This window comes from Lytechinus variegatus, chromosome 3, assembly GCF_018143015.1.
Source record: "Lytechinus variegatus isolate NC3 chromosome 3, Lvar_3.0, whole genome shotgun sequence".
Taxonomy (NCBI): Eukaryota; Metazoa; Echinodermata; class Echinoidea; order Temnopleuroida; family Toxopneustidae; genus Lytechinus; species Lytechinus variegatus.
The window spans coordinates 21,935,532-21,963,459 of NC_054742.1; the positions used below are offsets into that span (position 1 = coordinate 21,935,532).

Consider the following 27,928-nt stretch of genomic DNA (forward strand, 5'->3'; position numbering starts at 1 on the left):
CCCCCCCGGGGCCCCCCTCCCCCACCGAGTCTGCCAAAGAACTTGACAAGAGATAATCGAAGAAACAAGAAAGCATGCTTTTGTTTGGGTCATGTGAAGGGAAGATCCATGGTAGGATAGAACAAGGGCATGTTATCTCTTTGTTTTGCTTTGTGTTGTGTCTGGCAGGAAATTTATAAAGCGTGTCGTGTGCCCATATGATTATCGCACATGCACTCTGTGTATGGACAGATAGGCGAATAGTACACTGCAGGAGATGCACTTTGCGCAGGCGCAGTCAATATGCAATGTAGACAATGCCCATGTAGTAACAGGGTGCCTGTATTTAGTTGCCAATCGAGCAAGCATTTCATTCCCTGCATAATAATCCAAGGGAAGGCTGTTCACGTTATATATATATATTGCTCCCAACTACCAGCTGGTATACAAAAGAGGCGACATGCAGGCTCTGGGATGTTATCATATTATATGATGTGAAAACACTGCTCTCAAGAATGAATTAGGAGAATGCTGAGTACACCCGTGTATACGTTTGCGCTCTATGTACATCAAATCTACTGATCTATTTTGGACTATCTGAGAATATATTCCACTTTTTAGTCATTCAAGAGGGATAAACATCATTAAGAGGTGAGTGGTATCCATGTATTATATTTTTGTAAACATTCTTTGAGTATAGCCTAGCCTGTAGGCTTTTGTATTAAAACACGGGTCCATGTTGACCTATTGTCGAATCAATGCACAAAATTAATAGGTCTGTTGTAGGTAATCGACATAATGCTTTAAAAAGATGGAGTTATATGCTCTTAATGTGCTTTCAATTTCCCTTGTGTCAAGTTGTGCGCTTCATGATGTACCCGTCTATTTAATGTCTCATTACTTTGCATATGTCTTGGCCCTTTCAATTTTTTTTTAGTTTAAATCATACTTTATTGTGTAATTCTTTTCCAAGAGCCAATTCCCCCAGTCGGTATTAAAAATATTAAATTGTGTCGCTGACTGGGAGGGAGCTCTATCAGTGACCCAGGACAGGAAGCCGGGAATGAGAAAGAGTATAGTAATTCTTGCCCAAAGTATGACTATGGCAACAGTGATGTAAACTGCAGTTTTTGTAAATACATTGTAGTTACATCTGGGTACACATGTACAAGGGCATATAGTGTGGCGAGTATTTGCATATTGTTTACCAAAAAAAAAACCCTTTAAATTTTGTTTTAACGACATAAACAATAATTTTTTTAAAAAATCTGCATATAGAGATCGTTTTATTCTACCGCGCCATTTTTCTGCTTGAAAAAATGTCATTTATCATTTTTGCACATTATTGTGTTCATAATGTAAATATAGATCTGAACAGTGCCTCATAAGGGTCCCTAAAGTGCTGTAACCTGATGTTAAATCAATGCTTGATCCTGTAATACATATTTGAATATCCATTGGATTGATGGGGATAATATGCGCCTTCCAACGCTTATCAGGATATTCGGAATTATTCCCATCTCGTCTTTGAGGTGACATTAAATGTTCCTATACATTCTCCTCCTGTCTTTATTCCCAATCAATCTCTTCCATCCCCGGATCTCTTTTCCCAATACCCCATCAACCCCATCATCTTGAACTGCTTACAGGCCTGACTTGCATTGCATCAGGCTTGCATGCTATTACGTGCGACAGCAACAGAGGATCGGTAATGGCGCGCAGCAAAAAAGGATGCCTTCCATGTCACTCTAAATGGTAGGCCTGCTACCCTATACCATTCGTGCACGTACATGTAGCTAGACTGATGATTATACCATTGATCTACAAACGTGTATACTGTTGATGATGCTTGTCTTTCGCAGGATATTTAAATTGAATTGCTATATTTGTTGATTGGTAAAAGTAAAGCTATCATAAGAGTTTTGGGTGTCCGATGTCGTTGTAAATACGAAGCGGAAACTCTTAAAATAACAATGCTTGTATATACATGTCGCGCACAACACTGCCTTGGTGTCATCATTCTCTCCCTTCCCAGTACTTTCCTGGTAAATGACTTGTTTCTCGACCCTCGTCAAACAATAACCAAGATCATGTGTACAGCAAAATTTGCTTCACAATGTTGTACAATATGGTGACGTTGATCATTACTGATCAATAAAATTATAATTTATCTAATGCAATGTCAATATTCCCTTGTTAGATCATTCTCTCACTGTTTATTTTTTATGATAATCTTGTTTAATCATCTTATTGGTGTTTAATTGTACAATGTAATTTCTTAGAATCGAAGGGGGAGGGGGGAGTCTATCTAGGCCAATTTGATAAAAGTCAATTCTATTTAGATACTGTATGTATTTCTTAATTAAGTCGCTTTTCTGCCGGGCGCTGCTGTCAGTAGTGCTTGGATATATACTTTCTTCCTGATGTGCAGTATTACACATTTGCTGTTACATGTAGGTCATTCCGAATATTTTAAACATAAAATAACATCAATGTCACTCACACCCCAGATTAACTAACATTCGAAAAACAGTTTCAAAAGTTGTACAGAATAATAACAAAGTGCAGTTTATGTAATGCTTGGGTATACATGAAAGAAAAGTTCCTCAATAATTTAAGAACATCATTGAAACTATTTTTATACACAGATACATGTACAATGGCAAAGATGCGGGAGTTCTTATAATACCTTGTGCAATATTAGTAACACATGAGTTGTTATGATGACAAAAGAAGATTATGATAGGAACAAACATGATTGTTTATGTGGCCTACAGTATGACTGGCTATACATGTACGTTTTACCCTCATCATGTACATGTATGTTGCTCCTGGTACCATACTGATATCGTCATAAAGATTTTACGATCCTTAGCGATCCTTCTCTATCATTCTAGATAATGTGATCACCATGATTATTGAAGGTGAAGAAGCAATAGCATTTATATTGTCACCTGCCCATTATCACCATGGTCACAAAGTCAATCAATATTCTAGAACCATTATTCTCAATACTTAAATATCTCTCCATTCATTTTTTTACATGTACCTCTCTCTACGAGAGCGGTGGGTTTCGTTGTCATTGATGGTTATTATTATTAATTAAGTAATGAAATGATTAAGTATTTTTTATTCATTTATTTACTTTCTGTTAATATTATCTATTTATCATTACTATTTAATACTATTTAATTGATATCATTTTTTTGGAGGGGGGGGGGCTTGTCATACATTCCATGCATTTTGAAGATCTTGAGTCGACAATCTGAAATCATCAATATAAAGTTCAGCACAAAGCTCCAGGTTTTCTATTTACTGTATTTTGGGGAGAATAGATGATTTTCAGGGAATCTAAATTTGCAAACATAAGGCGACTTCTACTCTTGCGAAGTAATCGTTTATACACAAATCACTTTACTTTACAAATATCGAACTTTCATTTTGATATATGACAATGCTTCTACTTTATCGGGTGGATTGGGTCCATGATGTTAATGCATGTGTAACTTTATAATGAAATTCCTTAGATGAATGAAGTTTTATATCAAATGAAAAAAAAAGGAATAAGGAGAGGCTTTAAGACGAATTCATAGTAAGCTTACTTACTACGGGAGCCAGTAGTACAGATGGGTGTAGGGCAATGGGTTGGGGATGTTGGCCACCCATTACAATGACCAATTAGGAAAAAAAACATGAAATTGATAAAGGGTAAAATATGAAATTATTTCGTGATGTTATTGCAATCAAAAACTCAGTTTTTCTTTAGAGGAGTTTAAAAGTATTCGTTATTGCTCCTTTCATTTTTTAGAGAGATGTTACCACATTCGCCATGTTCTATGCACTCTCTCAGTAGGGGAAGGCGGGGCAAGTTGAGCCACCAGCCCCAGTCCAATAATGAATGAGTCAGATACATGTATTGTGGTGGTGTCATGTATTGATGACCCATACCATAGCATAACCCCTGACCCAACCACATTGTTTTCAACTTTGAAACAAAAAGTACTTTTTTAGAAGGGAAAATATGAATTTCAGCCAAAAAAGTAAAAAAAAAGAGTGTGAAATACATAAGGGCTTTACACACAATACGTCTTTAATTATAACAAAGACATAATGACAACATTGTTAGTCCAGGTATCGATCTTCATTTTTTTCATAGTCTTTTACATGATGGATGCATAAAAAATGTGTGGATACGAAATTATCGCATTAAGTTCGGACTGGTGTAGGTTGAGCCAGACAATATGGGGCAAGTTGAGCCATGGTAATTCTTATGGTAACGTATTAAAGAAAAAAACCTTAAAATCCATCGATATGCAGGCTGAAAGGAGCAAATTTACATGACTGTTCTTTTGCTTTAGAGGATTGTTAGTATTTATAGAGTATTAGCAAGTGAAAAGAGTGAATAAAAAATGATATGCTGGTCCTTCCCCCATACGTGTGGTACATAGTTTTTGTGGCTCAACTTACCCCAGAAGGTGGCTCAAACTTACCCCGCAGATGGGGCAAGTTGAGCCATTTGACATCTCTTTTTTTCAAAGGTGACAATGACTTTTAGTGTGTGGGTAGAAAGTTATATATAGGTGAAAACATGTCAAAAGAATGAGATTTTAAGGCAAGGTACTTATTTTTATTAATCATATTAATTCGAACATGCAGAAAGCAAAAATTGTCACAACTTACCCCGCCTTCCCCTATATACGCCACTCTCGATACCGTAGATAAGAGCTTTTTGACTCGAACCTTCTTCAAACGATTTAATAGAGTCGTATTTATAGGCTTAAATATTTTGTCAAAGACCCCAATTGGCCATTCTCCTCTTCCATGGCAATGCGTTATGCAGGTTTGTCTAGAACTCTAAATTTGGAACTCTTCGTCTCAACATGGAGCCATAGGGTCCATGGTCTCAAGATACATGGAAGCTATTGTTATAATTATGCCAAAGTATATGTGTAGAAACAATTTATCAAAGAAGGTCTGAGACATAAAAGTACTAAAGCACATGCACTGTTTATATTTTCCGAATAACATGGCTTTTATTTTAGGTGGGGGCTCTATTTTGTACAAACATGCAATAAAAAAAATCAATCAATCAAATACAATATCATCCTTGATTTTGTTGTTTTCATTGTCCATTATGTCTATAAGCCGGTTAAAAATTAGATTTATGATATGAACACGAACAAATAATAGCCAAACACCGTTTGACTGGTGTGAACAGGGTTTCTCTGTAACATCTGTTCCATTTGATCAGATGTTGTCTACTGGCCCGTCCATACCCGTATGTACATGTACAATGACGGTGGTACTGGTGATCGATAAATGGCCATAAATTAGAGATCGGTCTCATGGACCTTACTTTGTCGGGATACAAACAGCCGTCCCGTGCCCTCCCCCTTGAGAGGCACAATTAAAATTTGTAATCAAATATGGAAAAATGCCGTTAAAACAGAAATTCTGCCCCCCTTGAAAGTGAAGACTTTTTTTTGCTTGAAAAAAATTCCCACAGGGAAATGTGCCTCCCGAACAATCCTGGATCCGCCCCTGCATGTGAGTGAAGGGTATGGTGATCGTCAGCTGCAGGAATTACCTGCTGGCCCCTTTTGGCCACTTTTTGCGACGAGGGTCGAGATTCATATCATGCATCGAACTGGATATTTAAATTGCACGATGAGAGAGATATAAATTAGGGTGCAATGAACACATTCCATTATATAAAAAAAAATTCCAATTATACACGTGTATAATGGTGGTTTTCTAAAAAGTGTGCATATACATGTATTCATTTTGTGTGTAATTGGTATGTGACCATCCTGTGTTAAGGGATTCCTTTATTCCTTTGTTTCCTCTCTTTGCCCGAGTTCGGACGTACATTGTATATTCATGTGCTCTGAACACAGTTGGTTAAAAATTGATAGATTACCTACCACTTTACAGTTCGAGTGTATATGTTATGCCTCTGATGTTATACAATGTACTGTCATGAGAATGCATAGTAACATAAAACGTGAACAAGATTGTTTTGCCGGGTTGTTTTGTTACGGACTAAAATATTATAGACCTTATTAATTGCATAATATTCTTATTGTATAATTTTGATGAATCGGAGAGGGTGGTGCTGGATTCATTTTCAGTGACAAAACATGAATTTTGATATCCGTATAGCCTTTAACAATGAACTAGTACCCCCTGTCCCTATATGATCGGTTCATTTGAAAACAACTTCCTATTCTAATACTAGTCCATGGAACGAATGCTGGTAAAATGAACTCGGAATATCCGGGTCAAAATAAAAGAAATGTATGTTATTCCATACTTGTAGCGATATACCTGCACATTGGTATAGTATTCTCTCTCAAGTCTCAAGTAGAAACAAATATTGGTTTGGTATCATGTGGGCTCTGGCTATGTATCCTCATGTATATTTCTCTAGATTATCAGTCAAGAAGTATTCTGGGGAAGAAAAAGAAAGTGGACGATTGCGAGGAGAATTAAAGTGAAAAGTAATAATAAATAAGGGGGCGGTGAGAGAAAGAATGCTGTTGATCAACTTTATCACACGGTATAACTAATCTCTGCGACAGTACTGTGTATCAGCAAACTGTAGATCAGATATTATAGATCAGTCATCATTACATGTACATGTATAAAAATGAAAATTGTAACCCTGAAATTTTAGGGAATACTAATGACCCACTTTGGTTTATTGCAGTGGTCAGTCAGGTCGCGAGACGGTTTCTGCAGTGGCCATTTGCCTTATTTTAATATTTTTAAAATAGATTTATTGCAATTTTTTGTTCGTTTAGTATATAGTGTTGTGCGCCCCCTTTCACTAATTCACACTGCGACCGTTTATATATTTTGATTACGACATATCGAAGTAGAAAAAGAGAAATGTGGAATATCGGCCTAAACATCTAGTATTCGAGGCCTACGTGTAGGCTTATTTATGGTGAGTATCATTTTGCAGGAGGCCTATGTACAATATATAGGTAGTGGCGTGCCGTGGGTCACGTTATAAGGGGAGCACCAGCAAAAATTTTGAGGGCGCGCGAAGCGCGCTCAATTGCCAGGTATATTGACCTAATGGAGACATTTTGTTTGTTTGTTGTTTTGTATGTTTTTGTTGTTGAGAATCCATTGATTGCGCATGGGAGTGTCTTACATATTAAGATTAAGATTGAATGAGGATGAGAATGGGAATTATAATGGGGGGGGGGGTGGTGGGAGATAGATGGTAACAGAAAGGAGTGTGTGTGTTTCCTGTTGCGTGACGGTGTGTGTTGAGTTTATCTTGAGTTTATGTAAACCATTTTAATGAAATCCTTAATAAAAACATGTTTTAAAGAAGTTTGTTAAAGAGAGTGTGCGTTTTTTAAACTGTGCTTTGTACATGTATATGTCTATTCTTATCTTTTTTAAAATCTGATACTGGATTAGTCTGGATCCGACTTAACCCTCTTTGAATTTACATGTACCTTACATGTAGCTTTTAAATGTTATACTTAACTTCATTTTGAGATCTCTGTTGTCATGATTGTTATAACTGGAAATAATTTTTATGTATGTTTATATGCGTTTCAACAGGGCATCGTTGAAAAACAGCTTTGCTGAATCGATTGTTCATTTTAAGGACTGTGCCATTACATGTATCTCACTAATCAAATAATGGAGCGAGAAGCGCGAGCTGAACTTTTTTATATTCAGACCTAACAAGGGACTTTATAAACGTTTTTTTTTGCCAGCCCATGGGAGGGGGGGGGGGGGGAGGGGGCACGTGCCCCCGTAGTTACGCCACTGTATGTAGGCTTGGTGGTATATAATTCGTCATATACTGCAACCTCTTTCAGTCTGTAGCATGATCAATTCCAGGCGATTACATTTTATGACCATTATAATTTTTCATCATTAAAAATATTTGAATATCGATTTCTAAGGACGAATATATTTCTCATAATAATGTGTATGACAATTGTGTATTGTTGATTTGTTTGCGGTGAAGATGTTGATAATCAAATAAAAATTAAACCATAGCAAATACACATGTATATGCTGTACAGATAAACATACTCTCAAATCGGAAATGGGAATCTGTTTTTCATGGTACTCATTATGGCGTTGATCGAATAGTCAGTACATACTACATGTTTATTGTATCGCAAGGTATCTCCAATGTGGTATATTGTACATGTACATGTATACTGAAAATGAATGAACTTTAAATCGAGGAGATTGTTTATCATGATGACGAAATGTAGGATAAGACTTGCAACACCGATGGTACATTCTATCAATTTAGGGATTTGTATAAAGATAGCTATTTACAAGTCAGGAATAGTACGTCTAGCATTCCCGTTTTGATTTAGATTTGCCATTCCGTCGACATCCTTGCTTTTATACAACATCCGAATGAAACCATGATGTCTATAAATGCATGATTTTGCATTATTTCTTCAACAGTCCAAGAAACTGGCAATATAAAATTGACCCATCACAATATTACAAGATGTTCAAAAGTAATATTTTGGCGAGAACAATTACTAGTATATCAAATCAAAATCAAATATTTACTTATGTTTATTTAAGTGCATCTGCAACTCATGAAAGAATCATAGCGAGTGAACTCACTGGAAAATCATTATATTGATGTCGAAGAAGTATTTTTATTTATGAATATTATAGGGCCGTTATATTGAGATCAACTGTTAAATAATCTTGATTAGCCCTGTAATAAAATCAATGCAATTATATACTTTTTTCTATATAGGGTTTTATGACAAGGCAAACATAATTGTCAATATACACATGACTACAGTGGCTTTCGCATGGGTTGTAACAGGGGTTCAACCTCTTAAAGATTTTTTCATACCAAACCCCTAAGAATACAACCCCCTTAAGAATTTTAAGACCTTTTTTTTCTTTTTTTTTGTCGATTTTTTTTTTTTGGGGGGGGTTGTCACCGCTTAAAAAAAAATTCTGCGTACCCTACTGTATGACTACAGTAGTATTAGTCCTCGAAAAGGATATATATAATACCACACAAAATGAGAATGGTTTAGCTTTTTAAAGTGAAAAGAAAGGAACCCGAATCCTATACCTGTCTGGCATGCGATTATCCCATTAGAACTATATTTAAATTAGGTCTACATGAATGAAAAGTGCTGTTTACTTTTATCATAGACACTTCGATGTGCATTAAATGTAATAAACATAACATACAGTAATAATAAACTATATTATTATATCGATGATAATGATTACAATGTTAAAATTATGCGAGGGAATTACGAATGCGAGGTAGAAAGGAAGGAGGGGTATAGTAGACTAAACCTTTTAACAGAAATCCATTAATTAAAAGAGTGCAATCAGTAGCGTAAGTTCCTTGTCATGACTTCGATACTACATGATAGTCATAAGACTGCATGATCTGAGTGTGAAGACTAAATTAAAGGAAATTAAAAGAGTCTAATTAGTACTATGATCACTCTAATGAATTTCTTATGAAGATAGGCTAACTCCCGGGCAAACTGAGCTGGCAGAGAATAGGTGAGAGAATGGTAGTGTCCATGGTGAGAGCAAATTAATTAGACCAGTTTGTTTGATTAGCGGAACTCAATGCATTTGTCTCTCTCCCTCTCTCTCTGTCTGTCTTACGATCTTATTCGTTTTGATTAATGTATGAAAAAGTAGAACGTGAGGCATTGAATCAAAGAGTACTTGGAAATCACGGTAAAAAATTGATATATTAAACACCATTATTACTGAACATACTGCTGTTCCATATTTATGAGTCAGAATCTCTGGAATACAGAGATGTAATTCCCTTTTTTAAACAATAACTGATCACATTTTGATCTACTGTACTGTACAATGTTATATAGTACGATATGTCGAACAAAATTGATTTGGGGTGTAAAACAATCAAGTAGTAAATGTACAATCATTCGTTATAAAATGGACCCACTATATCTGTTGGGTCATGATAGTAAGATAAATGTAAATGTTCGCCAATTATGATCGAATTCATCTACATGTATTGGAGACAGCATTAACATATACCATGGAGCTATTAACAGAGATGCTTATACAGTCGCATGATGTTTGCCCCTGAAATATTAATTTCATATGATAATGACATTAAGATTGTTCCCGGTTTGCATGTGAAATCGTTAGGCCTCTGATATTTGAGCCTGGTCCAGTGATTGACATTCTGAGCAGTTCCTTTATATAGGTTATACCTGTCCTATATTGTTCGTAGGCGGATCTTGAAATAGAATTTAGTCTTATGATTGATTATTAATGTTAGAAACCATGCCAATGAGAGTGATAGGATTTACTGTAATCAATATTGGCGCCATGTCAGGAGCGGTTTCAACTCCCTATCCAAATCGGTTGGTTCTTCAAATCTGAATGAGGCACTTTCTTCTGGAGACTGGAGTCGGACTGGGGAACGCATTTGATGAACTTCGAATTTCCCACGCCTCGAGGCAAAAACCCAGCTTGGCGTGCAATATTACTCACTCTGAAATTGGCCTAATTGATCCATGTGGACCCGATGTCGTATGCAATATGTCCTGCGCAGAGATTATCTTTTAATATTGCATACATGTATCATTTTTAGAGCGTCAATATATTAAATACTGAGTTGTCGAAAATGCCAGGAAGAGAAGGGCAAGAAATGCGTATAATGTGCGTATGTAGAGGAAGGGGGAGGTAGTCATGGTAGTAGAGATATCGTACCCAAAATTACTGGTATATATATATATATAGGCCTACATGTAGATAAATAGAAACGACACAAAATAAACAAAATAAACCCCAAACCCATTTTATACTCGTCGCAGATCCATGATCGTCATTTATCGAAGTGTTTGATAAACATTTCAGAATAAAAGTCATATGATTGCTATTCCAGATGTTGAATCAATAATGCATAGCTTTCCATGACTATTATTAATGAGCTAGCTGTGATGTCTAATAGCGCGCAACACCTCTGCAAATGTCACCGTCGAGTCGATTCGTTCGTGTCGTATAACCCACTGTTGTGACTGTCGATATTAAATCTACAATATTAGGCCTACATATTTCGTTATAAACGATCAGAATTTGGTAAATAAAGGAGATACCAGGGGAGCGTTTCATAACCTGTCCTGTCAAACGCTTTATCAGACAAGTACTGTTTCATCCGACATTTCATCCGACACTGGTACCTCAACACTAATGATAGTATCAAAAGAAGTTCTCAGTTCATTTTAAGTAAAAATTTTCCATAAGCAAACACCGATGCTATATTTGGCCATACTGATTTAGAATGATAATTTGACTAGAATCATTTTTAATGATATTTTTAACTATTTTTATTTCATATTCGTGGTGTCATCACTGACTTGTTTATGAGAATCGTGAGGTTATCTGTCTAAAATCTCAAATGATAATGATTGGATGACCCTTCTTATAAAGCAGGAAGCAGGAATTCCCAGTATTTTTCTCTATTGATCTCTAATATTTTCTCATTGATCTTGTTGCATTGAGAGAAACTCGCCTATGATCGAACCCAAAGTTTACATTTTGTATGTTTGATAGATAAAATATAACTTTACTTATGAACCGGGAAAGTGTGGTAAAGAATATACAGTAAACAAAAAGAGAATCGAAAATATCATATGACCAAGTTCCTTTACGAAAGGAATATTATTATATGGGCGGCGACTGGAAGTATCGGGGGGGGGGGGGGGGGAGACAAGAGGACCTCATCATTACATTTCTCATAGCAGAGGCAATCTATAATCAAATGATATATACCCTACCCCTGCCAGGGGGCGTCGTGGTCAAGCGGTTATGACTGTCTTTCAATCTGAGGGGCGTGTAATTCGAATCATATAGCCTTGGCATGTTTTCCTTCAGCAAGAAATTCATCCACATTGTACTGCACTTGACCCAGGTGAGGTGAATGGGGATGTGTACATGTACCTGGTATAAAGGAATTCCTTGAATGCTTGAGCGCCAAGGTAGCCGAGCTAAAGCCGGCCGGGTAATAATGATATCAGGGCCCGCTTGGAGAACAGTTTTCGGAACTGAAGTGGGTACCCTGGGTAAATATACCGCTATTGTTATCTTCATCATCATCGTCATCATCATCATCTTCTTCATTATCATTATTATGATTATCTTTATTATTATCATTATTGCTATTTTTATTATCATTATTATCAGTATCATTATTATTATCAACCATAGACGAAGGGATGATTCATCCAACCATGCACCATCCCCACCCCCGTCTTCCAAACATGCACCGCCGGGGCGTAAATACATGACGTCATACTTCTCAAGTGGAGGAATGGCATAATAGTTCACCCCTTGAACAGTCGGTTTGCTGCTTGAATTTATGCCAGTGCCCTAGTCTGCTATGCAGACTCTGAATGGCTCGTGAGGTAGGATCTGCAGCTGGTTTGCGAAGCAAACCAGCCTGAAAGGGCGAGCGAAGCGAGCCACTTCTGCAGACTCAGTAGACCTAGTCTGCTGTGCAGACTCGTTGAATCAGCTGAGGTACACACACTGCAGATGTGGGTCTACATTATTTTGTAGACTACCAGTGCCCCACTCGGTAATTTGCCAATTCGTCCACTGCCAACTCGTCCACTCACCACATTGTCTACCTTCATTTAGGCTAATGCCATTCCGTCCATCAACATTTCGTCTAACAACAATTTGGTCCAATAACCATTTGGTCCAATCAACACTTCGTCTAATCACTAGTTCGTCTATTGCCATTTCGTCTAATAACCAGTTGGTCTAATACCCATTTTCTTTTCATTTATTTTGCACCATTAGCACTTTAGTTTAATTAGACCAAATGGTACATGTATATTGACTAAATGGCTATTTGATCAACTAGTTATACGGAATGGCATTAGATTAATCAGTAAACCATGTTGTGAGTGGAAAAACTGATGGTAGACCAAAATGATAGTAGACGAGTTGATAATTGGACGGATTGGTATTAGATGCATTGGGAAATAACACACCTTCCCCACCCTATTAACTCTAGACAAGGTGATTATTTTCATCCATCAGTAATGCACCATCCACCCCACCCCAACCATCTCAGACTCCAGACAAATTGTTTACCGTCATTCTTGGTCACAGCACGATCAGTCAACCTATTGGTATCACCAATCGAAAGGTCTACCTCCGATAATCATTTTCCAATATCTTACCCCCAATATTGTAGGCCCTATATCAACGGGCAGGGGTTGGTTGGGGTGCACATACTACATGTATTTGTCTTTCTCTGATGATGAAATGATTTGTTGATATACATTTCATCTTATGCCTTCCAAAATTATCAGTATATGAATAAATGTAGAAGTACATGTATAGTAGTAGTAGTAGTAGTAATGTTTTTGTAGTAGTAGTAGTGGAAGTAGTAGTAGTAGTCATGGTAGTAGTAGTCATGGTAGTAGTAGTCATGGTAGTGGTAGTCATGGTAGTAGTAGTAGTAGTAGTAGTAGTAGTAATGTTTTTGTAGTAGTAGTAGTGGAAGTAGTAGTAGTAGTCATGGTAGTAGTAGTCATGGTAGTGGTAGTCATGGTAGTAGTAGTAGTAGTAGTAGTAGTGGTAGATGTAGTAGTAGTAGTAGTACATGTAGTAGTGACAACAGTCTGCAACTAGAAAGAGCAGCAAAAACAGGCTTAAGTTATATCATAAGCAAATTTAGGGACAACGTTTGCAAAATTACTTACATTTTACTTGTTCTCGAATTTTTCATTCTGTATGCCTATATTTTAGCGACTTTCAACGCAAAATGGGACAAAACTTACCAAATTCGCATCTGTTGGTGAAGAGAATAGGTACACTGTAAAGTATATGAGAGAACGAACGTGCATTTCAGTTGAGACTGTTATCATATAACACTCTGAATTGGTATTGCAGTCCATATTTCGTGAAGTGATTATATTATTAAACATTGTTGGGAGTCTGTGTCAACTCACAAAGGCCAGATATTTCATAACAAATTGATCTAATGAAAGTTACCAGTAAAACATTTTAATAATTTTACTATGCGAGCTTGCCGATAATAGTACTCGGTGTACGACGTATAAAACTTGGAATGAAAGGAGAAACAGACGAGTTCCCGCGCAGAGTGTTTTTGTTTTTATGATGTATCTGTTTTTAGAAGATGGATGATTGACTATGGAGTTGTCATTGTCATAATTATGTATGAAAAAAGCAGGAAAGAAGTTGTTTTTGTCGTAAATTACTATTCATACGGTACAAAATTGTGAAAATACGGCCATGACAAGCAGTGGCAAAATGAGCCCAAAGTTTGAGGGGGCAAGATATAATAATATGTATTGGGAAAAATTGTTTTAATAAGTTGCGAGAGAAAAAGAAAATAAAGCAAAAAAAAAAGATTGTGAATATTCAGAAAAAATAGCATATTTCACCCTTCTCTGTTTCCATTTGGTTTTATTTTCTTGGTCGTGATTTTCTTTTCGGGAGGGGGAGCACCAACAGCCCCCATCTGTACGCCGCTGATGACGAGTAAAACACTGCATTTCTTTTATCTATTTCTTCACAAATTATTTATCGGCAGGATGAAAAGAAAATTGAAACCGTCGTTTTTAGAGATTGGAAAATGGGAATATAACGTGCGCAGTCACATACATGACATAGGGGCAATGAACATGGAATGCACCACCGCCCCCAGAAAAAGATAAACCGAAACTGAAATAAATAAAGTATAATTTTAAATTAAGTCTCTTAATTTTTGTCTTGAATATTTAAAGGAATGTGGTATCTGTACATCATCTGTAATTCCCCTTGAGACATAATTGCATGCATACAGTTCATTATAGATATACATGTATATATATCAATGGTGCAACCTTATATTGCGCTCTTCCTCTTCCTAGTTATTGAAGAATGTTTCATTTAACTCGTCACCATTGTGACTAACAGAGTAAATGTAGAGTAACAACTTTCATGATTTTTTTCCTGATTCCCGTATTTGCAATAACATCCACACATATAAGTGTGAAGCGGACCACTGACAGAGTTATAACAGGACTTTGGAAGATATTATAAGCGGAAGGATAGTGTAATGATGCGCATTGGAACGGAGGGGAAGAGGAGAGAATGAAAAGAGATGAGAGGAGGTACATGTAATATGAGAAAAAATGATAACTATCTAGAAAGTTTATATCATTTAAAAAATAAACAAGGAGAAAATGGGATTAATGTATGACACTGAAGAGGCGTTTTATTAAGTTCTAAAATGTACTTTCATGCCATTCTCATTGCCCTCATGTGATAGATAAGAAAGGTTGAGAGTGATGGTTCACCACCAGCATAATTTCATTCTTAGAATATTTAATTTATCCTTAAACTTTTCTTATTACTGTAAAGTCACTGGACTATTTTCAGACTCTCTGGTTATGGCTTACTCATGATTTCTTTTGTTGTTGGTCGTATGCATCGGCTCATTGCTTTAATTGTGATAAAGCGCGGGGCTTTGGTTAGTTTTTAAAGGGTGGGGGCTGGCTATAATTATTTATGACAAAAAAAACACAATAACAAAATAAGACAGTATTCTTGTTTATGTTTACATTTTTGTACACGTTTAATGAAAGGTGTGTGTGTGTGGGGGGGGGGGGTGAGGGCACCCCGCGGTTCCTCAGCCCCCTGATCTTTACATCATGGACATGATAAAGTTACTACTGGACTTATGACTTACATGTATTACTTACCAAGGAAGGATTTTGTTTCATAAAAAAATCTTTTCTTGCAATTTAGCACAATGTCCCTCTTGCGATGTTACTGCAAAATGTGTTGAACCATTCCTGGTGTAGTTACATCATGCTACATGGTGTTTCGCCATGAGCTACTACACTTACCGAATCAAATGCGATATACTGGAAAGAAACACATTGACAGCCGTTTTGTACTCCGTTTTTTGTCTCACCTGCGAAGCAAAGTGAGACTATAGGCGCCGCTTTTCCGACGGCGACGGCGACGGCGGCGGCGTCAACATCAAATCTTAACCTGAGGTTAAGTTTTTGAAATGACGTCATAACTTAGAAAGTATATGGACCTAATTAATAAAACTTGGCCATAAGGTTAATCAAGTATTACTGAACATCCTATTAGAGTTTCATGTCACATGACCAAGGTCAAAGGTCATTTAGGGTCAATGAGCTTAGACCATGTTGGAGGATTCAACATCGAAATCTTAACCTGAGGTTAAGTTTTTGAAATGTTATCATAACTTGGAAAATATATGGACCTCGTTCATGAAACTTGGACATAAGGTTAATCAAGTATCACTGAACATCCTGCCTGAGTTTCACGTCACATGACCTTTAAGGTCTCTGTTTCATGTTTTGTGAGTAGTTCTTAAGGATGTCATTTTTGTCTCACCTGCGAAGCAGAGTGAGACTATAGGCGCCGCTTTTCCGACGGCGGCGGCGACGGCGGCGGCGGCGTCAACATCAAATCTTAACCTGAGGTTAAGTTTTAGAAATGACATCATAACTTAGAAAGTATATGGACCTAGTTCATGAAACTTGGCCATAAGGTTAATCAAGTATTACTGAACATCCTATTAAAGTTTCATGTCACATGACCAAGGTCAAAGGTCATTTAGGGTCAATGAACTTAGACCATGTTGGAGGAATCAACATCGAAATCTTAACCTGAGGTTAAGTTTTTGAAATGTCATCATAACTTGGAAAATATATGGACCTAGTTCATGAAACTTGGACATAAGGTTAATCAAGTATCACTGAACATCCTGCCTGAGTTTCACGTCACATGACCAAGGTCAAAGGTCATTTAGGGTCAATGAACTTTGGCCGAATTGGGGATATCTGTTGAATTCCCATCATAACTTTGAAAGTTTATGGATCTGATTCATGAAACTTAGACATAATAGTAATCAAGCATCACTGAACATCCTGTGCGCGTTTCAGGTCACATGACCAAGGTCAAAGGTCAATGAACTTTGGCCGAATTGGGTGTATCTGTTGAATTACCATCATAACTTTGAAAGTTTATGGATCTGATTCATGAAACTTGTACATAAGAGTAATCAAGTATCACTGAACATCCTGTTTGAGTTTCAGGTCACATGATCAAGGTCAAAGGTCATTTAGGGTCAATGAACTTTGGCCGAATCGGGGTATCTGTTGAATAACCATCATATATCTCTGTAAGTTTATTGGTCTAGTTCATAAAAAGTGGACATAAGAGTAACCATGTATCACTGAACATCCTGTGCGCGTTTCAGGTCACATGACCAAGGTCAAAGGTCAATGAACTTTGGCCGAATTGGGTGTATCTGTTGAATAACCATCATATATCTCTGTAAGTTTATTGGTCTAGTTCATAAAAAGTGGACATAAGAGTAACCATGTATCACTGAACATCTTGTGCAAGTTAGAGTAGTATTCAAAGTCAGCACTGCTGCTATATTGAACTGCGTGATGCAGGTGAGACGGCCAGAGGCATTCCACTTGTTTTCAGTTTGTCACCGAAAATCATTGAAAAAAAATATAGGCAAATATTAATGGTTGAAAAGAAAATTATTCAGTAGTATCATTAAAAGACTCTTGGAACATGATTAATGTACACTGTAAACATGGTAAAAGCCCTGGTTAGTAGAGGACCACACCCTGAGGTGTTAAAATTGCACCCCAGAGATTAAACATCAAAGAGTGCAAATCTAACAACTAAATGTATTGTAATAACACCTATAGGTGACATGTACACTGTTAATTTAACACCGGTTTACACTAACTGGTGTGGTCCTCTATGTACACCGGTTAACACCACAGTTTTTGATATGTACTCGTTTTTTCTTCTCGGTATACCGCTACACTATACAGAGGTGCGAGCTTCTATATATATTTCAAATTCTTGATTGTCTTAACATTTGAATATTTTCTGCACAATAATGAAGTTATACAAGAAAGTGATAGAAAAGTTAAGGAAGATGAAAGAGCCAACTAAAATTGAGGTCATCACTTCCGCCACTAATGATCTTCATTTAATTCTATCTTCTGTTTTGAAAGTATAAATCATGTCTTCAATGGTCTGGTTAATTTTCTTTGGTTGCCGTTATGCATTTGCAGACAAGAAGAAGCAAGATGAAAAATATAGCCAAGCTTAATGCGTTCCTTATTCTTTGAACAGAGGGATAGTCGTTTCCGTCTAATCATTAACACCGATATACTTGTTAATTGATAAGCTGCAGGAGGCGAGAAAACTCAACACAAATGCAGAATGCATGTACCATTCATAAAACACTCTTTTAAAATTTGAACTACAAGTATACTCCGTGTATGCAATTCGTCTCTTGTTAAAAAAAACGTTAGATATGAACGGAAAATTATGAAACAATAATAATCAACCGGTATGTCGGTCAGGCGCCATGAAAATGAAAATTCTGCTTATCGATACCATTTTGGTGCCTTGATAATGAAGAGCAGTGGTAGAAGTTAATATACGATGCTTTTGAGGGCGTGTGATTTTCTTCTCATTGAATTATCGATCTCATACACATTTTGGGTTTATTTTAATCATTCAAAATATCGCATTCCACCATCATCTTAGATGAAAACAATTAAAGCCACAGGGCAATGTCCACCTTTAACTTTTAACAGGGTAACTCAATTTGATATCAATCCGTTAATTGTATATAATCATACAGGGTGACCTTTAATTCCCTTCGATGTGCTTCATCCTTTCCTGAAATATATAGTGGCATGAAATTATAAAGATGATTTCTTTTTCTTCTAAAAATTTGCCAACATAGATCATCACATGTATTTGTTCACTTCCAGTAAAATATCTAACGAAATTTACCTGACTTATCACAGAAGAATATCGGAAGTCAGGCATTTCAAATGCATGCACAAACAGTATCTTTTTTTTGCTCGAGAGAATTCACTACCCGCAAGATTATGTTCCCTCTTTAGATAAAATATAATACGAATAAAGAAATGTTTGAAAACATTGCCAAGTTTGCTTGTTTATCAATCCTTTTGAATCGTTGATATTCTTTGGATTGTCAAAGTTTTTATTTCCCGGCAATAATAATATCATATTCTTTCAATAGTCGATAATAATAAAAGTAGGAGAGAGTCATGTGCATAAGAAAGTGATGAAACCCACACTGCTTACAATGTAACATTATCATGATTACAAAAATGTGAAATAATATTAGTTCTTTCTGTGTTGAATCGTATCACCCATTTAGCATGTAGACCATTATCATAACATGTTAAATTCAGAATTATAAGGGATATCACCGATTGTCATGTTTATGTCTATGTTATTTATGTAGGTAAAGTATGAGTCTCTTTGCATAACATTAATTGATTGTATAATGTTTATTCTGCTATCTATGGCGCTAAAACGTTTAATGCTCATGCAGCAGCTAAGATAAAATAAAATTTGTATATTTAAAATCATGGGCACGTTAACGCGCAACGAGACACTATACATGTAGTCTGTTATACATTGTCTAAATACTTCTTTTAAAGGATATTTCGAAACACGAAGATATATAATATTAACAAAAATGGAACACGCCTGAGTTCAGCACTATACATGTATGTGCCACTGTTAAAAATACTAGTAATTTTACAAAGAAAAATCGTAAATTTACAGGACGTTTACCTTTTAAAAACAGATGACACAATTTTACAAACGAAACATTTTACATACCAAACGTATTTATACAGTGATATGTAACATAGAATTACAAGTTAAATGTAAAACAAAGTAAAATATAATAATCATTGTAAAAATACCAACGAACTATCGTGTTTTTACTTTGATTGCAGTGCATCTATCGTTTAAATAGTGTTGGTATTTGTGAATTAACGGCGATTTTCATGTTAAGGGAATGTTATTTTTTTTCTTTTACAGTTATCCAGTATTTTTGTATTTTTTACAACCCATCGTAATTAAACAGTTCATCCTGTTTGTGAGTCCAAGCTGCCAGTAACAGTAACTGTTTTTTTTACAGTTTTATTTTCTACAGGGTGTGCATGACAATTTGTTTTGTTAAGTAATGAATACTGGACATGCATAAAAGTAGTTATGCATACTGCAGTATAGAGAAGGTTTTATTTCAAATAAAAATTGAAATGAAGAAGTATATACAACAACCTCATTGCTCAACCACTCAGTTTCCATGAGCAGATGATTGGATGGATTATCATTCAATGTCATTATTGGAAGTGGGTCTGAAATTGAAGAAAATTATTGATGCCAGATCCTATCCAATTTCAATTTCCGTAATCATGGTAATGATCATTAAAAAGACAAGATTCACGCGTATAACCGCATATCACAGCTAATAACGATGCTCTTTTGAGTGTTATTTTTGTTATTGGTTCTCTGTAATTGATATCTTGCGAGGACGCTTTACTTCTTTTGTTGCCATGGTGATGATGCTTCAGATTCACCATTGGCTGTTTTATTTGCACTTGCAATTTGCAATATTTAGTCATGGCTTTTGAATGCAATTTACTCTCTCATTTTTGGTTTGATAATGATTTTTTGTATTAATTATTCACTATTGTTGAAAATATTAATTTCCATGCTTTCTGACCATGCTTACAGTCAGGAGAGCACATTCTCATATTTTGTTCCCTCTACTTGTTATCGTTGCGCAGTCTTTCTCTCAAAGAGAAGTAATCGTAAAGCTCTCTGTTTTGCAGGACTTGTATTTCTATCTTGACAAAATGCGTAAAACTATGACACATCATGGCCGTACGCAGCGGGGGGATGGGGGAGGAGGGAGGGGGGGGGGGTAGGGGGGGCAGCTGCCATCCAGAAATTTTAAAAGCTTACATTAAATATATATATATATATATATATATGTATGTATATATTGTTTGTCATTGTTATTGCTTGTCATTGTTCAAAACCCAACTTCACCCGACAAAGAAAATTATAAATGGTATGGTGTCGAAAATCTGTCTATCTGACGGTCAATTGGATCATGGTCGCCATAGCCACTGACCCGTCTAGTGGTTAAGGCACCGGCGTTCAAAGCTGGGGACCCGGGTTCGATTCCCCACAGAGACATTTTTTCGGCATTACCAGTTCTTCCAAAGGGTAGATAGCTCTGGGGAGCCTTGATTTAAGCTACGCCTACCATTGTTCTCTTCATGTATTTCTTTACACAATAGGCCTATATATATATATATATATATATATATATATATATATAATTATATATGAATAAACTTTTACAAAATTCAACAAAACTATCGCAAATTCCTTTAACTCAAAATGACAACCTCGGTGGCATAGCTCCCTCGCTTTCGAGATTTTTCGAAATAAAATTATGAATGCTGCCCCCCTCCCCCCGCGAAAAATTCTGCATGCATGGAGCTAACACAGACGCTGCTAGCGGCCATGTGACTGATACACATTATATCAATTTATTCTAACTTCTCACTGTTCTTAGTTGCGCCGTCCTGTGATGCGATAAGAAATAGGAGAAAGGACACATCATGTTGGTAATCCTCGTTTGTCAGTGAAGCTCAATCCGTTCGGGAAGATGCTATTAACCCCATCTCCCTGTTTGTGTCCACTTTGATCTGAAAAATATTTCGACGGGGAAGATTGACATAAGAGTGTCTGGATAACCACTTTCTGAGGGGGGGGGGGGTGGGTACCTTTTGCCCCTTTTTCGGTGATTTTTTTTACTGTTTTTACGGATTTTACCTCGACATTGTGAAGGTTACATTCAAGGTTTTTGTTTTAATATTCATGGTTTCTTTTTATCATGATGAACTTATAATGTCTTGTCTTGAAATGTCATTATAAGTCATGAAACTTGGGCATAAGGGTAATCAAGTATTACTGAACATCCTGTATGAGTTTCAGGTCACATGACCAAGGTCAAAGGTCATTTAGGGGCAGGTCACCATGTTGGGGAATCAGTATCGAAATCTTAACCAAGGTAAAGTAAATGTCATCAGAACTAGTGGAACAAGTTCATGAAACTTGCATATAAGGGTAACAGTGTATCACTGAAGATCCTGCATTTTCAGGTCACATGACCAAGGTCAAGGGTCACTTAGTGTTAACGAACTTTTACCATGTTGGGGGTATTTGTGGAATTGTCATCATAACTTTGAAATTTTATGGATCTAGTTCAAGAAACTTTGATACAAGAGTAACCACGCATCCTTGAATATCCTGTGTGCGTCTCAGGTCACTTGACCAAGGTTAATGGTCATTTAAGGTCAATGAACTTTGGCCGTGTTGGGGCTATTTGTTGAATTGGCATCACAACTTAAAAAAGTTTATGGATCTACACACTTAATTCGTGAAACATAGACATAAGGGTTATCAAGTTATGTTGTATGTATGTTGTATGGTTATGTTTTGCACACGTCTTAGGTCACATGAATGTATATGGTCAAAGGTCATGCTGGGTCAATGGACATAAATTATGGGTATTTTCTTTTGTGAATAATATTCAATAGCTGTTTTCAAAGTCAGCTCTGTATTGAATTGTGTAATGCAGGCGAGACTGCCAGAGGCGTTCCACTTGTTTTTGTTTTATAACAGTTTTAATTGCCTTCTCTCAAATTATACAATTAATTAAAAAAAGTATTATTGTACAGCGATCATTGAGAATAAAAATATAAAATGATAATGACAATGAAGAACATGTAACTTGCCTCGGCTTGCTTATTATAATCGATACTGGTTCGTCTTTCTGAATATCCGGAAACACCCTTTAAGAGATATTTCATCAATTCGTTTATGTTCCTGCTTATTTACCAAGTTCTTCAATTCCAAATGTATTCTTCCTCCTAACATGCTATCAAGGTACGGAAATTGTATTTTCCACAAGGAAATTAAATGGCCTAGCTTTCGATTTAATTCGATAATCGAATGGTGGTACGTATGCGTGTAATCGTCGTCTGCATCTTCTGCGTCAAAGCAGTTTTCGTCCATGACAAGGCGCCATTATTTAAATCGAAATTCAACTAGTTGCAGTAAACACTGATTTCATGAGAAAGTCTGTACAACAAGGCTAAATTGTCAGTATATCATCGAGGATCTAGATCTGGTACAGTAACATTAACTGAACTTTGTGAAATCTTGAAATCTACGCTGAAAAATGTTCACACCGAAGATCCCCAACACAGATAAGCGCACGTGGGACAATGTATAATTATTGCTTAGAGTGTCGGGCCCGACGCCCTACCCGAATCCTGTGCTTATTTGCTGATTTCTCAGCAGTCACACAATTTCTTCCAGAATCCTTTGGCACATGCGTTTTATTTATTCAAACAGACACTTTGGTGGTCATTTTATTGGATTCTGTACGAACTCATTTTGATATCGTTACCAAAACTAGCATTTACCTTTAAATGCAAGGAAACATAGCAATGGGAAGATGTAATTTGAAACCATTGCTCTTGGCTATATGCTGTTATTGTAATTGAATATGTAAAGGGGAGATGTTGTACTGTATATTGATTGAACTTATGGGCAATTGTGTTCGTTCGAACTTCGAAATCAGAATTTCTATATCATGTTCATGCCCATCGCGGCAAGTTGTGTTGAGTCTTTTACGCTTGTGCAGTTTATCCTTAAATATATATATATTTATATACATTTATATATATGTATATGCACGTTCAAGTTAAATAACATCGTCTTCCGAAATGACTAATATTAGCACATTAATGTATTTTATATTTCTTTATTTTTTTCTTCCTCTGCAGATTAAAAGACATTCATCGAACGTAAACCTTTCAAAACGGCTATCTCCATCTCGTCATCATCTTAATGCCAGCCACCAGCTGTACGTGAATACACATTCTGTGCGTTGCAGCATCTAACCATCGACATAACATTAAATTTCATGGACGCCAACCGACAGACGAGTTTTGGATTACGGAAACAGAGGAGGAAACCTACCGCCGATCTTTCTACATGCGATTGAGCACCATCAAAAGGGTAGTATCGCTTAGAGGATAGGATAGCGAGCGAGAGAAAGAAAAAAAACTGAAGCTCGAACTCTAAATCAAGATCATGCGTCATCAGTTCTCTGTGTAGCATTCTGAATGCTTTCTGATTCAACTTTCTTCCAGGTGCCCGTGAAAAACACGTAAAGTAGATAGGATTCATAAAGCACTTCTTCATGTGTGGATCATTCTTTTTTTGTTGTTGTCAACGATATACAGAGCAACTCAGTGTCATCTGTTAACTGTGGATTACATATTTGAATATTACGGATAAAGATTGTCTCGTCACCAATGAGTTAAGTCTTCATATCGAAATGATGCTCGGTATTTTACTGAATTAGAGATTGATAATTACGTCGTTTTGACATGATTGTGAACGCAGCTATCAACAACTGCAATGGATAACACATGTCAGGCAACAGTGGTGTTGATATTCTTGTTTTCGCGCGCTTTTGTGTTTTGTTTGGATCAGGAATCTGACGCGAATCGGTGGTCAAATGGAACATCCTCTGCCAAGGATGAAGAAAGTGACATTGACATCAATACAGATGATGACGATGATGAGTTGTCAAACCAACCAGATCTCGTTGAGAGGGGAGTCAAAGATTTATGGATAGCTTCAATGGTTTTGATTATTATATTCAGTGTATCTGGTAATGGATTGATAACATACGCAGTTTTCAGGTATAAGACGTTACGTAGACCTTGCTTCTTCTTCCTTTTCAACATCGCCCTCGCCGATCTCGTCCGATCACTTGTTTGCTTCCCATTCGTCATCACCTCTGTCGTCGCATCTGATTGGGTTTACGGCAAGTTTTTATGCGAGATTCTTGCGTTTTTTAATGTTTATCTTCCCTATGGATCATTATACACGTTGTGTTTGATCAGTATTGAACGTTACGTGGTACTGAGATGGCATCGGTTCCACCGACAGAAACTCAAAGGACTTGGGAGCCTGTTATGTGTGTTATCAGCATGGGCTTTAGCAGTATCCACCGCATTCCCACCAGTATTCAACTTTGAAGCTTATGGTTACATACCCACGGAGCACCAATGTACATTTCGGCATCGCTCTATAAACAGAGCCAACGACACACTTCTTTTCCTTCTGTTTTTCGTACTTGTGACAGCACTCATTCATGTCTTCTATCTCCGTGTATTCTTCTTCATGCGCGCGCATCGTCGAATGCGTCCGCTGGAATTCATCCCAGCTGTATCCAGTACTTGGACCTTCTACGGTCCTGGTTCAACAGGCCAGGCCGCTGCGAACTGGTTTCAGGGGTTTCGTCAGGGTCCTACCCCTCCTCCGTTAGTCGGCCTGGCTCCACCTTCAGTCCGTGGTGAACCAACAGTACCTAGTGCAGACTTTCATCAAGAAGAGAAAGTAACAAGACTAACCTTCTCCATCTCAGTAGCTCATGGGGTGATGTGGTCCCCCTACATCATCTATTCATTCCTCAAAGTGTTTCGTGCCAATCTCCAGTTACCTATCGCTTTCGTCTCCATAGCAACGTGGCTGACTTTTCTCCAGGTGTGTGTCAATCCTATCTTATGTATGGTACATGTCCCAGAGGTGCGTCGCTGCGTTCTCGCTGCTTCCTCACCAGAGGACGTTGAAAGGAGAAACAGAGATGAGAGAAACGGTGTGATTTGACGTCATCTCATGACGTAGGGACCTTCCTTTTGTAGATGGACATGATTATTTCGTAATTAACTTATGTAAGTTTTCCACGAGATATATAGAGATACGTGAATTACGCTGGTCGCTGTTCAAATGACTGTTTGCAATATAGGATTATGTGCTTTGTGCAGCTTTTTATAGATGAAGATGTATTGTTACGAGCTGATGCTCTTGTATGCGAATTAACATTAGTAAATTTGTACACTGCGTGACATATCCCCACATAATGGGACTGGAGCAGGAATATCTCATCAATCTCATTTTAGGCTTATGGTCTTGTCAAGAGAAGGTTATTATTCTGGGTTACATGTTGTTTTTCTAACATCTGCAGGGTATGATACTGATTTACCATCAGGAATTGTTGTAAATCAACGAATTATCAATCAAATATTGATAAACAGGATTTTTTTCATTTTACGTGTATATTGAGATTAATCAAATTTTCATAATCATGACATTCTACAATATTTGGATATAAATCTATTAGAGGCAGTCCGAAGAGGGGCAAGTAATGTTCATGATAGTTTAAATGTGCAAGTATTCCAAAAACCTGACCTCAACTAAAGTTAAGTGCATATATTTTATTATATTTTGTGGTTTCCTATTTAATTATTCTATGTATACTGTGGGATTTCCATTTTCTAAAAAAAACCGTAGGAAGCTTAATAAACAACATTTAAAAATACTTTTTCCTCATTAAAAGAGAACACCTCACATTGTCAAATACGATACATTTTATAATACTCATGAAATACACTGAACATTATTCATGTTTTATGTCAAACTTAGATATTACAGCATGAACAGATAATGCAGTTTTATGGGATTTTTTTATTATTGAAGTTCGCTTTTTATATTTTTTTAATTTATTTTTCAATTGGGATATTTTAAACCATAATTTTTAATCTTTAAAATGTGCATTGTGTTGTTTTAATCAACGCGAGTGATTTTGTTTTATTATTGCCACAGTGATTAGACATGAGTTACGCCATCGATTTGTCTCAAAGATATTCAGCTTCAAAGAAAGACTACACATTAGGTCTATACAATATTTGGAATGCGGTTTTGACGATACTTATTAGAGATAAGCTCGATTATGTTAGGAGTATGATATGTTGAGGTGGGCGAAGGGAATTGCGTCTTTCATTGTATTTTACACACTATACGATCAGATATGGCATACAAATAGATCTGTGTACAATATGATATTATGGTTTAGGCGTATTGTATACCTCAATAACTGATTTATGGAAAGTCATTGTTCACGAAATCATATGCATCCTTTAATTTACGTTTATGAACACTAATTGAAATTATGGATGGATACCAATATATCTTAGATTTTTTCGCGGTAGATTTTTTTTAATTGATAAAAGGTACATATTTTTAAAGTTATATACGTACGAACCAGACTGTGAGTTTTACTATTCATTTACCATGTGTGTACGACATTGCGTTGTGACCCCTTAGTAAAACTTGCGACTTTGACATTGGAGGATCTGATTCATTTACTTGAATTTTTTATTAGTAATTAGGCTGATTACCATTGTAATTACTAGTGATAGCAAAGATACAGTAAATTGTAAAATTTCATGCGTATATGACAAGTTTCTGATCTCAAAATCAGGTGTCTGTTGGATAAAAACGGTTGGATAAAACATCAAAAAATTCCTGTCATGAACCATTTCCATGGTCTTAAATTCAATAGAGTCTCCTGCTCCGTGTTTTTAAATTACATTTTATTGTGATTTTAAGATTTCGAATCATGAAAAAATGAAAGAATGTTTCAGCAGAAAGAGGATTTATGATTTCTAAATTCCATAATAGGCCTATTGTTTATCGCTGTATTTTTATATCAACCCCCAAATAGTGGACCTTCATATACGAAAGATCAAGGTACCGCGGTCCATGGAATGTTAGTTTTATTTCACTTCGATTATTATCATTTTTTTGCTTTTTTTTTAAAGGTAAGGATGTATTTGGAATTCACGTATTTAAGCTAATTATGTCAGTTGCAATATTATGATTGTCAAGCGGTGTGCTATAAAATGTGAATATACAGAGAATCAAATGAGTATACATGTTTGTATTGTGATTTTTATTAAATCTCACATAGTGTGACAGTTGTGGGAAATGCAATTTACTTGATTAAGATTCTTTGGTAAAAGTGATAGATTATTGATCAATGTTCTCTTTTTCTTCTCTATGATGAAGACATACAAAATATTTGATTTTTGAATTCAGTACAATTCATTTCAAC

General features: G+C 36.4%; 1 protein-coding gene across 2 annotated transcripts; it reads left to right on the forward strand.

The window, feature by feature from the left end:
• Positions 1–164: 164 nt before the first annotated feature.
• On the forward strand, positions 165–27,743 carry LOC121410503 (probable G protein-coupled receptor 85). Of its 2 annotated transcripts, none has more exons than XM_041602646.1 (2): positions 165–630; positions 23,745–27,743. In XM_041602646.1, the coding sequence occupies exon 2, from the start codon at positions 24,385–24,387 to the stop codon at positions 25,639–25,641; it is 1,257 nt and encodes a 418-aa protein (XP_041458580.1). In that variant the 5' UTR covers positions 165–630; positions 23,745–24,384; the 3' UTR covers positions 25,642–27,743. The 2 variants fall into 2 exon arrangements, with proteins under 2 accessions (XP_041458580.1, XP_041458581.1); XM_041602647.1 differs by lacking the exon at positions 165–630 and adding an exon at positions 14,494–14,523.
• The last annotated feature ends 185 nt before the right edge of the window (positions 27,744–27,928 follow it).

Excerpts from the sequence above, each read along its gene's own strand:
- LOC121410503 (XM_041602646.1), top strand. The coding sequence starts at position 24,385 with ATGGATAACACATGTCAGGCAACAGTGGTGTTGATATTCTTGTTTTCG.